This window comes from Trematomus bernacchii, unplaced genomic scaffold (genome assembly GCF_902827165.1).
Source record: "Trematomus bernacchii unplaced genomic scaffold, fTreBer1.1, whole genome shotgun sequence".
Lineage (NCBI taxonomy): Eukaryota > Metazoa > Chordata > Actinopteri > Perciformes > Nototheniidae > Trematomus > Trematomus bernacchii.
In genome coordinates this window covers 5,733,067-5,746,367 of record NW_022987567.1, presented here as the reverse complement: position 1 = coordinate 5,746,367, position 13,301 = coordinate 5,733,067, and the positions used below count along the sequence as shown (strand labels likewise).

General features: G+C 41.6%; 1 protein-coding gene across 2 annotated transcripts; it reads right to left on the bottom strand.

Moving 5' to 3' along the window:
- Positions 1 to 355: 355 nt before the first annotated feature.
- On the bottom strand, positions 356 to 12,881 carry nars1 (asparaginyl-tRNA synthetase 1). 2 transcript variants are annotated; one of them, XM_034125869.1, is made up of 15 exons: positions 12,687 to 12,881; positions 11,747 to 11,829; positions 11,223 to 11,288; positions 10,895 to 10,987; positions 10,713 to 10,802; positions 9,828 to 9,906; positions 9,560 to 9,630; positions 9,145 to 9,231; positions 6,752 to 6,973; positions 5,272 to 5,471; positions 4,498 to 4,633; positions 3,391 to 3,504; positions 2,755 to 2,886; positions 1,695 to 1,826; positions 356 to 1,151 (listed from the first exon to the last, which is right to left on the bottom strand). In XM_034125869.1, the coding sequence occupies exons 1-15, from the start codon at positions 12,727 to 12,729 to the stop codon at positions 1,020 to 1,022; spliced, it is 1,680 nt and encodes a 559-aa protein (XP_033981760.1). In that variant the 5' UTR covers positions 12,730 to 12,881; the 3' UTR covers positions 356 to 1,019. The 2 variants fall into 2 exon arrangements, with proteins under 2 accessions (XP_033981760.1, XP_033981761.1); XM_034125870.1 differs by having other exon boundaries at positions 12,708 to 12,881.
- Between the last annotated feature and the right edge of the window lie 420 nt (positions 12,882 to 13,301).

The window sequence follows — 13,301 nt, the reverse complement described above, 5'->3', positions numbered from 1 at the left end:
TCCCTATATTATACTCATTTTTCAGATTTCTTTATAAAACGTGGTTTTTATATGAAAAACTACTGGAGTCTGTCTTGTTGATTTTTTGACATACATTTTTGGGCTATATTTAATATAATACACACTATACTTGGAATACAACCTATTGCCTCCATTAATAAAAGATTGGCCGATGAACTTGGTTGTCTTTAGATGAACAGAGAAAGCCTCAAAGTTGAATCTGATAGTTACATAAAATATTCAGCTAGCATGTGGTGTTTTGGTCAACATTAGAAAACGAGAACAAGAGTTACAAATATAACTACAAACACAGATGTTTAACAACCTAACCTAAAGAAAAGCCTCTTACAAACCATCCGTTAGAATCACATTTATTTCAGTGCAGTTTATTGAGTTGAGGAGTAGTTGAAATAAGGAGGCAGAAACACAAACAGTTTTTCTCACATATATAAACCATCAATCCTGAAATGCAAAGGCTGCTCCGAACGTTCTTTTACCCACTTTCTTTTGTAATGTTCCCAAATGCATGAAAAGTGCACCAAAGCAGCGCTGTTGGTTTGATGTTTAAGCATTGGTCTACCAGCACAATGATGAGAGTGTGTGTACCTGCCTTTACTGTTTTTACACCACAACTAACACACAGAAAACACCAACATATTTCAGCCACTGAAGAACTCGATTGAGACATTTTTTAACAGCACTTGCACACAATCGCAGGAAACTAAAGTGATTATTCTTGTTAATTATCCACCAATTAGAACATGATCAGAGGAAGAAATTATCCCATTCAGGTTTCACGTCAGAACAAATAGGAAAAGTTTGAGGCGGAGCACAGCAGGTGGAATCTCTAACTGTGGACGTAGTTTGATAGAAAAACAGCCAAGGGACAAAACAGTATGATTGGATTTGATATTGGAGCAACACATTTAATGTCCCACATGCCAGGTGTGTGTGTGTGGGTGAGAATATGTGTGTGTGTGTGTGTGTGTGTGTGTGTGTGTGTGTGTGTGTGTGCGCTTTCAGGGCCTGCAGCGCTGGATGAAGCGTGGGTACAGGCAGACGTCTCTGATGTGATGTCTGTTCAGCAGCCAGGTGAGGAAACGCTCCAGACCCAGACCGTAGCCGCCGTGAGGACATGTGCCGTACTTCCTCTGAAACACACACAGCCGGTTAACACACATTATTAACAAGACAAGGAACACACAGTAACAGTACGTCCACACGGCAGCGTGCGTTGAAGCTTGCCGGTGGGCGTGTCTGGCTCGCGACCAACAACCAATCACATTAATCTCCCGCCCCGGAGACACAAGCACGCGGTTTGATTGGCTAGCGCTTGTACTGGCATATGATTTGATTGGCTGACGCTTCCGTCGAAGCTTGAAAATTGGGTTGGGGCGAACGTCAGATGTTCAGGAAGTTTGTTCCAGGTCTGCGGCGCATAGAAGCTAAAATTATAGCTAATATAATATGTTAAGCAAATTGTATACCATAAGATGATGACTGTTACCAAGACACTCTTAAAACAGAGGCCTTAGTTAGCAGTCAATCAAAAATGCCCTGAAGTGATGCATCACCGTTGAATAAAATATCACTTAAACTGTTGAAACAATTACCCAAGCCGCTTACGCTCCAATACAGAAATGGTATTCCTTGCTGAGCCAATGTGGAAATAAAGTAGCGGTGGTTTCTGTTACCTGGTCAGTGTACCAGTAGTAGGGGGTGGGGTCGATTCCCTCCCTCTTGAACCCCTCCAGCAGCTCCTCAGCGTCCCAGATACGCATCGAGCCTCCGACGATCTCGCCAACGTTCGGCATCAACACATCGACCTGCAGCACACACACACACACACACACACACACACACACACCATCAGAGAGAACTACACTTCAGGGCCTCGATCCAAAAGCTGTCTTTAGATGTAGAGCTCCCATCTGTGCTCCATACATACATTTATTTCCTTTAAACAGAAACACCTCCCTCTGCAATAAGACTGTACTGAATGTTTTAAAGCGCTTACTGAGTTTTTTTTAATAGAGCTTTATGTCAACAAATATTAACTGAAGCAGAATATTTTGTTAAATAAAGACATCTTGTGAATTTTGAAAAGATGTACATCCAGCATTTTGAAATAAATGTGGAGTTTTTGGATCACACCATTTTGAAGAAAATATCCACCACCGCTTGAATCTAATCCTTTAAATAGAATGATGCTAATAATATCTGTGTAGCCTAATCTTTATCTAGTGATTCTAGTCTATCTTGATTAACTTTGCAGAAATATCGTCTTCCAACACAAAAAGGAAAGCTGCCAATGTCAACGATATTACTAACGTTTGAAGCCCTACATTATAATACCCAGCTGCATTAGATTGAATAGAATATATCTGTATTGTCTTCATACAAAGTACCACGACATTTATTTGGCAGTCAAGAAATAGACAAAAATAAATAAATTGTGGTAAAAGCAGAGGTAGTAGCGATGGCAGTGCAACGAGATACAATTAAATGTCAATGTGCATATTTACACTTATAGTCTAAAGACGTTAAATGTACAAAACTGTATACATGTAGTGAATTTCTAACTGTGTGTTCATAAAGGGTTTTAGCAAACAAAGGATGCAAGTAAAATAGCCATAAATATTTCTAAACAGTAGTGGTCTTTGAGGGGCGGAGGTGTGTTTATGGATGTTCACAGATGAATGCCACTCTCCACCCCCACCTCCTCGCCCAAAGTTTAACCCCCCCGGTCCGTACCGACTCGGTGAGGCGCCTGTCGTCGTCGCAGCGCTTCATGTAGAAGGATTTGATCTCGGCGGGGAAGCGGCAGAGGAGGATGGTCTCGTTCAGGGCGTCCGTCATCAACCTCTCCGGAGCCTCGGGGATGTCCTGAGAGAGGGACACACACAAATCAAACATCAGGAGGAGGTTCCTCAGCCTGAGGTCGAGCACCACCCGACTAAAAAACTGTATTTTCCACCAGGCTGTCAGGAGGCTGAACTCTCTCCCCTCCCTCCCACCTGCTCCCACTGGACTATAACACATCAAGAGAATGGCGGTGCTCCAGATCTAATAATGTGACTTGATCTTGGTGTTTGCTCCTCATCCGATTACTTCGGCCATGGTCAAGACATATAGCCGCTCTACTGCAGCTTCTTGGGTTTCTCCTCAGATATTCTGGTGTGTGTGTGTGTGTGTGTGTGTGTGTGTGTGTGTGTGTGTGTGTGTGTGTGTGTGTGTGTGTGTGTGTGTGTGTTGTGTGTGTGTGTGTGTGTGTGTGTGTGTGTGTGTGTGTGTTGTGTGTGTGTGTGTGTGTGTGTGTGTGTGATGTGTGTGTGTGTGTGTGTGTGTGTGTGTGTGTGTGTGTGTGTGTGTGTGTGTTGTAGCGGTCACCTCTCCAAACTCATAGAAGGAGCCGTCTTCCTTCTTGATGTCGTGCTCTCGGAGCCACTCGATGGCTTCAGTGTAAGCCATCCTCTTGAACGGCCTCTTGGGTGGTTTGAAGTTCTGTGGGGAGAAAAAATTACTATATTTACTACATTAATATCAAAGAACTTAGATGTGCTTATGAAGACCATTGTGATGAAAAAACTCAGTTACTAAATGGAGCGTAAGCTGAGATATCAGTGTCATTTTTGTCCAAATAAAGCTTTCAAGTAAAGCTTGTCGTCAAACTTTTATACATTTGGGATGTATTGGAAAAAATATTCACAACGCTCTAGAATTATATCTGCTGTCGTTGTGTTTCATCAACTTGTTTCAGCACTTATGGCGCGTTTCCACTACAGCGCGGAGCACGGTTTAAGAGGGCTGTGACGTCAGCGGCCCGTCTTTGGTTGCGTTTCCACTTGGCCGGCGGGTCCTAATTCACAGTTTTTCTGGCCTCATAAAATCACGGGTCCAGGGCCAGAGACAACGAGGCTGAGTCGGGCTGAGTATGCTAAACTAGAGAGAGCGTCGCTGGCAAGGGGGCTACAACTACAACAAGATGGACATATTTGACCGTGATTTAATTGTAATACACGTTTCAAAATGATGCCGAAGTAACAACATACTGATACCGGTTAGTAAAAACCATGAATTAATGCTTTGTCAAGTCTGCAGACAGACGGCAGGCGAAAAACCTTTTAAAATGCGTGTTGTCTAAATGGAGATCGGCTAAGCTAACGCAGTATATGCTCCGACCATCCACACTCACAACAACGGCCTATACAGACATAAATAAAGCAGCGACTGTATTCGCCATGACACAGGCAGTCTGTGGTTGTACTTGTTTAACTTTTGTCTAGTTTCTGAACATATATGAGGAGCTGTGAGCTCTGAGTGCTAACAGCTAACGGCTGTGTTGTTTTTCTGGGGTTTTCTGAAGATCACGTCACGGCTCCGCCTACACTGCGTTACTATAGATACTACCCCAGTTCCTAAACTGTAATGGAAATGCGCCATAAAGTGAGCCAGTGATTGAACACACTCCCAGATATTGAGAAAAAGGCGGCGTACGGGGTTGATGTCGTAGAGCAGCTGAGCGGCGGGGGACTTCAGCACTCGGTCCACCACGTCACACACCAGGTCCTCCAGTTTGTTCAGCAGGTCTTCAAAAGACATGAAGGGACACTCGGCCTCGATGTGAGTGTACCTGAACACACAAAGGTATTTATTACATCAGAAAGCAGGAGGACGACAGGCTTAGTTTCATCAACTTTTACTTATAAAGCCCAATATCAAAATACAATTGTTTAGTAAGATCTTAGACCAGGGGTGTCAAACTCAAGGCCCACGGACCAAATCCGGCACGCAACCTCATTGTATGTGGCCCGCACGAGCTTGCAAAGAATATAATACATTTATTATACGGTTACATACCGCTTTACAAAAGCATGTTGCCCATAAACTACATATCCCACAATGCATTTTGTTTTGTGACATGCGCACTGAAGAGAATTGCAATGATTTGCCCTAGACTTCTGCTTTCAGACGTAGTTATGTATTGAGTTATTACCCTATCCGATAATAATCCAATGCAGAAGCAATAATGTAACATAATACATTATTTTATATATATTATACATTTATATATGTATATTTTTTTATTGTCTTAAGTTACAACCGGCCCTTTTGAGTGCAACAATAATTCTAATGTGGCCGGGAAGTGTGTGTGTGTGTGTGTGTGTGTGTGTGTGTGTGTGTGTGTGTGTGTGTGTGTGTGTGTGTGTGTGTGTGTGTGTGTGTGTGTGTGTGTGTGTGTGTGTGTGTGTGTGTGTGTGTGTTGCTCACTCGGCCAGGTGTCTGCGGGTGCGGGACTGCTCCGCCCGGTAGGACTGGGCGATGCAGAAGGTGTCCCCCAGGGCGGGGATGCAGGTCTCCAGGTAGAGCTGAGAGGACTGCGTCAGGTACGCCTGCTCGCCAAAGTAGTCCAGGTTAAAGAGCGTGGAGCCGCCCTCCACCTGCGTCTGCACAAAGGTCGGAGGAGTGATCTACACCAAGGAAAACAACAACAAAGGATTACATAAACAGAGCGGGTGCGTAGGGCAGAGGTGGAAGGAGTACTCAGATCTGAAGTACCAGAGTGTAGGAATACTCTGTTTCAGTAAAAGTCCTGCATTCAAAATGTTACTCGAGTAAAAGTAGAAAAGTATTATCATCAGAATATAGTTAAAGTAGCGACAGTAAAAGTAGTCATTGTGCAGATTGGTCCATTTCAGAATAATATATATGATATGTCTTGTTCTTCATTTATATTCAATTTAATATTGAATAATCAATTTCTTGCACAATTAATGTATATACAATATCCTGTTACTGGAAATTTGTATTTCCACATGTATATTTGTTACTTTTTAATGCTATTTTATTTCTACTTCAGAAATATTTTGGATTGTTTATTTCTAGTGTCTTAATTTCTCTTATTAATTGCCTTGTTTTTTATGCTGCTGCAACGCAAACATTTCCCAAATTGGGATCAATCTGTCTGTCTGTCTATCTATCTGTCTATCTATCTGTCTATCTATCTATCTATCTGTCTGTCTATCTATCTGTCTATCTATCTATCTATCTATCTATCTGTCTATCCATCTATCTGTCTATCTATCTGTCTATCCATCTGTCTATCTATCTGTCTATCTATCTGTCTATCTATCTATCTATCTGTCTGTCTATCTATCTGTCTATCTATCTATCTATCTATCTATCTATCTATCTGTCTATCCATCTATCTGTCTATCTATCTGTCTATCTATCTGTCTATCTATCCATCTATCTGTCTATCCATCTATCTATCTATCTATCTATCCATCCATCTATCTGTCTATCCATCTATCTGTCTATCTATCTGTCTATCCATCTGTCTATCTATCTGTCTATCTATCTATCTATCCATCTATCTGTCTGTCTATCTGTCTATCTATCTATCTATCCATCTATCTGTCTATCTATCTATCTATCCATCTATCCGTCTGTCTGTCTATCTATCTATCTATCTATCCATCTATCCGTCTGTCTGTCTATCTATCTATCTATCTATCTATCTATCTATCTATCTGTCTGTCTGTCTGTCTGTCTATCTATCTATTAGTAGAGTATTGAATCTACTGGATAGTCAATCTAAGATCCTGTTATCGATTGCTTTTGTCTCCACCCACATAGCCAGGGGTTTCTTTGCATTTGCTTCATTTAAGTTTACGCTGACGAAACACCCCTTTCCCTCTTTCTTTACGGATTCCTTCTCCCCTCTCATCAGGGGGGGGGGGCTCTTCACCTCGCAGTATCCTTTGCTGAAGAAGTGATCTCTGAAGCACTGCGTGACGGTGGAGCGCACGCGGAGCACCTTGGACACGTTCTCTCCTCTGATCAGCATGTGTCGGTTGTTCAGCTGCACGTCCACGTCTGACTCCTCGTTCAGGAGGTTGTCGGCCCCGCCAGCCGGAGCTAAGCCAATCAGCTCCCAGAAGTCACAGTGTAGCTCGTGGCCCCCGGGCGCCTGGAAGAGGAAGACAAAAACTCACTGACGACCCTCTTCATTTTTTTTTTTTTTTTACAAAACAAACTTTAAAGGTCACCTATTATGCAAAATCCACTTCTTCATGTCTTTTCTACATCAACATGTGTCCCCTCTTCTTCATGTCTCTTCTACATCAACATGTGTCCCCTCTTCTTCACGTCTCTTCTACATCAACATGTGTCCCCTCTTCTTCATGTCTCTTCTACATCAACATGTGTCCCCTCTTCTTCATGTCTCTTCTACATCAACATGTGTCCCCTCTTCTTCATGTCTCTTCTACATCAACATGTGTCCCCTCTTCTTCATGTCTCTTCTACATCAACATGTGTCCCCTCTTCTTCATGTCTCTTCTACATCAACATGTGTCCCCTCTTCTTCATGTCTCTTCTATATCAACATGTGTCCCCTCTTCTTCATGTCTCTTCTACATCAACATGTGTCCCCCTCTTCTTCATGTCTCTTCTACATCAACATGTGTCCCCTCTTCTTCATGTCTCTTCTACATCAACATGTGTCCCCTCTTCTTCATGTCTCTTCTACATCAACATGTGTCCCCTCTTCTTCATGTCTCTTCTACATCAACATGTGTCTCCTCTTCTTCATGTCTCTTCTATATCAACATGTGTCCCCTCTTCTTCATGTCTCTTCTACATCAACATGTGTCCCCTCTTCTTCATGTCTCTTCTACATCAACATGTGTCCCCTCTTCTTCATGTCTCTTCTATATCAACATGTGTCCCCTCTTCTTCATGTCTCTTCTACATCAACATGTGTCCCCTCTTCTTCATGTCTCTTCTACATCAACATGTGTCCCCTCTTCTTCATGTCTCTTCTACATCAACATGTGTCCCCTCTTCTTCATGTCTCTTCTACATCAACATGTGTCCCCTCTTCTTCATGTCTCTTCTACATCAACATGTGTCCCCTCTTCTTCATGTCTCTTCTACAGCAACATGTGTCCCCTCTTCTTCATGTCTCTTCTACATCAACATGTGTCCCCTCTTCTTCATGTCTCTTCTACATCAACATGTGTCCCCTCTTCTTCATGTCTCTTCTACATCAACATGTGTCCCCTCTTCTTCATGTCTCTTCTTCATCAACATGTGTCCCCTCTTCTTCATGTCTCTTCTACATCAACATGTGTCCCCTCTTCTTCATGTCTCTTCTACAGCAACATGTGTCCCCTCTGTGTAAAGAGACTCTGAAAGTTTCAGGAACAAAGATTCTCTCTTTTTTTGTCCTGATCCATTTCTATAAAAACCTGTCTGAAAATGAGCTGATCAGATTTTGGCCACTTTGTGATGTCATAATGATGTTTTGTCTTGTGTAACCATTAGCCAATCAGCAACCAAGGTAACCCCCCCCCCCCCCCCCCCCCTCTTAAAATCTGTTGGAGCTTGGATTATAAAGAGTTGATATTGATAGTGTGATACGAGACCCGATTTCATCTTAGATGTTGGTTATATGTTAATATACAGGGCTGCCCGATTTAGAAAAATTAAGATTATATTGATTGCAAATTGTGATATGATTACCAATCTTGGAGGAACATTATTCTTATTATCATTATAAAATATATAAAAATGATTATGGAGTATTTATGTAGGATCTGTACCAAACAAATATGTTTTGTTAAGTCTGTAGAAAACTATTTGTAGTCCGGAATATCAGCAGCTTGACAATATTGCATTTGTTTATATTGCAATTTCAATAGAACTGTTCAATTTAGTGTGCAGCCCTAGTTATAAACCATATTTACCAGGTTAACATAGTTAATATAACATGTCTGACTTCTTGCATAACCTCATTTCCCCGAGTAACCTGCTTTCTTGTGTGCATAAACAATTACTGCAGGTTGTGTGTGTCGTGCAGGTTGTGTGAGTTGTGCAGCAGGTTGTGTGAGTTGTGCAGCAGGTTGTGTGAGTTGTGCAGCAGGTTGTGTGAGTTGTGCAGCAGGTTGTGTGAGTTGTGCAGCAGGTTGTGTGTGTTGTGCAGCAGGTTGTGTGTGTTGTGCAGCAGGTGTGTGTGTTGTGCAGCAGGTGTGTGTGTGTTGTGCAGGTTGTGCGAGTTGTGCAGCAGGTGTGTGTGTTGTGCAGCAGGTTGTGTGTGTTGTGCAGCAGGTGTGTGTGTTGTGCAGCAGGTGTGTTTACCTGTTTCCCCTCGGGCACTGCAGTGACGGTGCCGTACAGACCTACAGTGCTCTCTGTGGACAACACCAGGCCGTTGTAGCACTGACACTGAGGACAGGAAGGAGGAAACAAGTCAGTGTGAGGTAGCCTCAGAGGGAAGAACACAGCACCAGCATGTATTTATAGCATCATCACAAGCAGTAAAACAAACTAATCTTAGGTTGATAACGATCACTTGGGATTGAAGTGTTTACTCTGGTGACCAAAGTAAGCTCTCCAAAATACAATCTGTGTTTTTTCTTAGTTTTTGTATCTGTTTATGTGAGCTTAAATGATTATATTACAACAAAAAGGGAAAAGTACAGCACTTTATGATTTAATATAAATTCTTAAAGTTGTTTATAAGAGTGTAAAAAGCAAAGTTATTAAGTTGTACCAGTTTATCAGACAGGACACACTGGAGGAAACCAGTCCCGTCTCTCAGCACGATAAACATCAGGTTCTTTCCTGTAAGAGAAAACAAATACAGAGAACAACACATCAAACTTCTGTCAATCAAGTTCAAAACTAAGATATCCTTAATTCAAGTGTTGCCTTTTCAACTGGAAGGCAGAAACGAAAAAGAATATGCCAAAAAAACCCTGGAGATGTTTCATTTAAACGTAAAACAAGATGTTTTTGTGTTCCTGTGTGAATCTCCTCACCCTGTCTCCTGAGGCGATGCACCCATCCAAACACTTTGACCCTCTGACCTCTCTTGGCCTCCAGATGATGGATTTTAACCTGAAAAACACACTTCAGTCAGACAACTCACGTGTTTCTTAATATGTTTATTAGAAGCAGCATATAGTTTGAGTTTGGCGTCTAGGCTCGGGCCTCATCACTCCACAGCTACGGTGAGACGATCTCCTGTAAAAGCTCCGTAAAGGTACGTGTTGTGATGTCTGTGTTTGCTTCCCCTGTCGCGAGTTCGGATCGCTCAGTGATGATACTATACCAAAATAATCAGTGGAGTCTCAGCTTTAATCGTCTATATTGTATGTGCAGTTACGATAAGTAATAAGGGTATCTTTATCTTGAGTTCTGTGCTAAGTGCGTTAGCATTTTTTCGCTTAGTGCTAATTCAGAGGCTTGGTATTACCCTTGTGTTTTGTTTTGGTAAAAATGGTTCATATCTTCAGTTAGCTGAGATTCTTCCCGTTAATCTGGTGCTACACATTAATAGTTTCATAAATGTTAAGAAGCCCTGAGACACAGTCTCGAAAAAAAACAGTGGGGGGGGGGGGCCACTGGGGGGACCGTCGTCCTTAAGAGGTTAAAGCACTTTCAAGAATCAAGAATAATTTACACACATTATATTGATTTTGCTAACTTAAAACTTAACTTAAGAGGCAGTATACCTCTAGTGAGTGGCCCAGCCCTTCGTATATTTTTCTGTATGTGGCCCTCGGTGAAAAAGGTTTGGACACCCCTGCTCTACATGGTCAAAACGACCTTAGTGTTCAGAGAGCATGACAAAGCAGTGTACTAAGGGAAGTGTCCAGATTGAGACAGAGCATATATATTGCAGTAGAAAGAATATGGCGTACCGTTTCAGGCTCAGGCAGGCTGAGGTCCTTCTCAATGGTGATCTTCTTGGCTTCGTCCATGTTCTTCTCTCTCCTCTCGGTGTCCTCCGCCTGCCACAACAGACATAGAGACACACTTCTTCATCGTGTACAAGAATTACAGTTTTAAGGCTGTTTTAGGAGCGGATGTAAAGAGAACACACCTCCTTCTTGTCTTTGGCATCACACTTGATCTGCTCGCGGTTAAAGGCCTTCTTGGCGTTCTTCATCTGCGTCTTAGAGATCACCGCCCAACGCTGAGGAAGAGGAAAAAGGAGAATGAGTAAGGGACTTGTAAATAAAAAAAGAATAACCATAAGAAGTTAGAATTCAAATGTGCACACTGTACTAAAATGTATACCATGTACAGTGGTGTATTAAAACACTGTAGTTGGCAAAACAGTGTAGCAAACAGACTGTTTTTTTTACAATCTCAAACCACACTGTCACATTTCTGGTGTGCGTTGTAAGTATTTTTTCTCTTCAACAAACCTCTCCCTCCTTCTGTGATTCTACGTAGACGGTCGGGAACGGCTCCTTCCCCGCGGACATCAGAGCCTGTGAGGATTTATCAATAAACACGATGAGATCAGATATATCAACCACTAGAGCAAATATCAATTATCTAATATATCAGAATCAGTTTTATTGCCAAGTTGGTTTCACATATAATGAATTTGATTTGGTGTATAATGTTCTAAACATATCAGGGAAAGTAAGTTTTAAAAAAGCAGCAATTATAGAACTTAGAAAATCTTTAACAATAAATGTTTTCAAGAAATACAAATATAAAAAACGAAGTTAGGACAAAAATATGACAAATTACTACGAAAAATAAATTCTGTGCTGTGTATGTGGTGGGCAGAAATGTGCAAAATACACAGTAGAAATTGCTTGGTTTACAGTATTTGGCTACAACTAAGAATACATCTTGTGACATGAAGCATTTCCCTACAATTTTACAATATTATAAAACAATTAAATTATAGAACAGAGGGAGTGTATGATCATTTTACCCCGAGAGGAGTTTTGAATGGTTTCGCCTCCGTGCCGTCCCCATCCTGGTCGCTGCCACATTTGTCCGACACATACAGCTCTCCTGTGAAGCAGAAAGAGATGAATGAATTAAATAATAAAAAAGACCAACTGCTGGGAAGGTTTGCATAAGGAAAGCAAAGAGGGTGCAGATCTCATAACCAGTGGTGTAAAGTAACTAAGTACATTTACTCAAGTACTTTACTTGAGTATTTCAATGTGTTGATACTTTGTACTTCTACTCCACTACAATTCAGAGGTACATCGTGTACTTTTACTCGACTACATGTATTTAATACCTTTAGTTACTTTACAGATCTGGATGAATGATGTGAAATATAATCAAGTGTTAAATCAGACTTTAGTTCCACCTGGAGTAAATTCACAAGCTACCCTGTATCTCATAATTGAACTTAGGTACAGTACTTGAGTAAATGTACTTAGTTACTTTACACCACTCACCTTGTGGTGATATACTTAAATACAAAACTGAAACCATTACTGACGAATAAAATATGATTGAATTAACGTAATATGTAGGAGAACAGGATAATGCTGACTTTCTACATGCCTGTTGACTAAAAGACACAACAAAGGAGGGAAAAGGACCCCAGGTAACGTTGAATGCCTGACGTAGCCTTTAGCTGCCCGGCAAACTGACAGCTGTCAAGGCTAAATATTATCCCAAAGTAGCCTCTGTGTGGCTCAATGTTCACCTGCAAGTTAATATGAAACCCGCACATAAGCTCAATTACTGTGTAGAACTACACCATATACATGTATATTAAAACCAGAGACGTATATATTCAAAAATCAGCGTTAGCTTGAATGCTAACGGCTAGCATCACTGCAACTGATGCAATAATCCAGACACACATGTATTTGGGAGCTAGCTATGTGACTAGCTCTTTTTATTCTTACCCACTGAAACTTGTTCCACACCTTTCGTTATCTCCGTCGCCATGTCTGTCTTAGTCCAACGACAGATAAATAATGTTGTATTAAAGCAATGGAAATGAGAGCACAGAAGCTATTGTGCGTCGGGTCTGCTCCTCTGCTGCTGAAATGCAACTTTACATCAGCACAGCCGCAGCTCGATGCGATCGGCAATCGACTGATCGACCTTCTTCTTCTTCTTCCTTGGTTTCAATGGCGGACTACAAAACCAACGATGAAGAAGCATACTGCCACTTACTGTACTTACTTTGTGACATTATGACTTTAAGACAACTTCTCATAGGACCTATTAGTCAAACATTTATTTAAAAAAACCTTTATGAAAGAGATGGTTACAAAAAGTTTGGGAACCACTGAGATAGACTAAACAGCTGAGGGACACTGAATCACATTTGTTGTCGCTTATGGCTCAGGGTCATCTACACCCCGAGAAGGGTGTCCCACAACAATAACTATCTCTGACTGAGAGTTGCCCGGTCATAAACTGGCAACAACAACAAAATGCTTGGGCAGCCCCTCCTTAAAGGGGACCTATCATGCAAAATGCACTTTGGTACGTCTTTTATACATGAATATGTG

Coding starts and splice junctions, on each gene's coding strand:
- nars1 (XM_034125869.1), bottom strand. CDS start 12,729: ATGGCGACGGAGATAACGAAAGGTGTGGAACAAGTTTCAGTGG. Junction 9,907..10,712: donor GCCTGCCTGAGCCTGAAACG/GTACGCCATATT, acceptor TGTGTTTTTCAG/GTTAAAATCCATCATCTGGA. Junction 9,631..9,827: donor GCATCGCCTCAGGAGACAGG/GTGAGGAGATTC, acceptor TTTCTCTTACAG/GAAAGAACCTGATGTTTATC.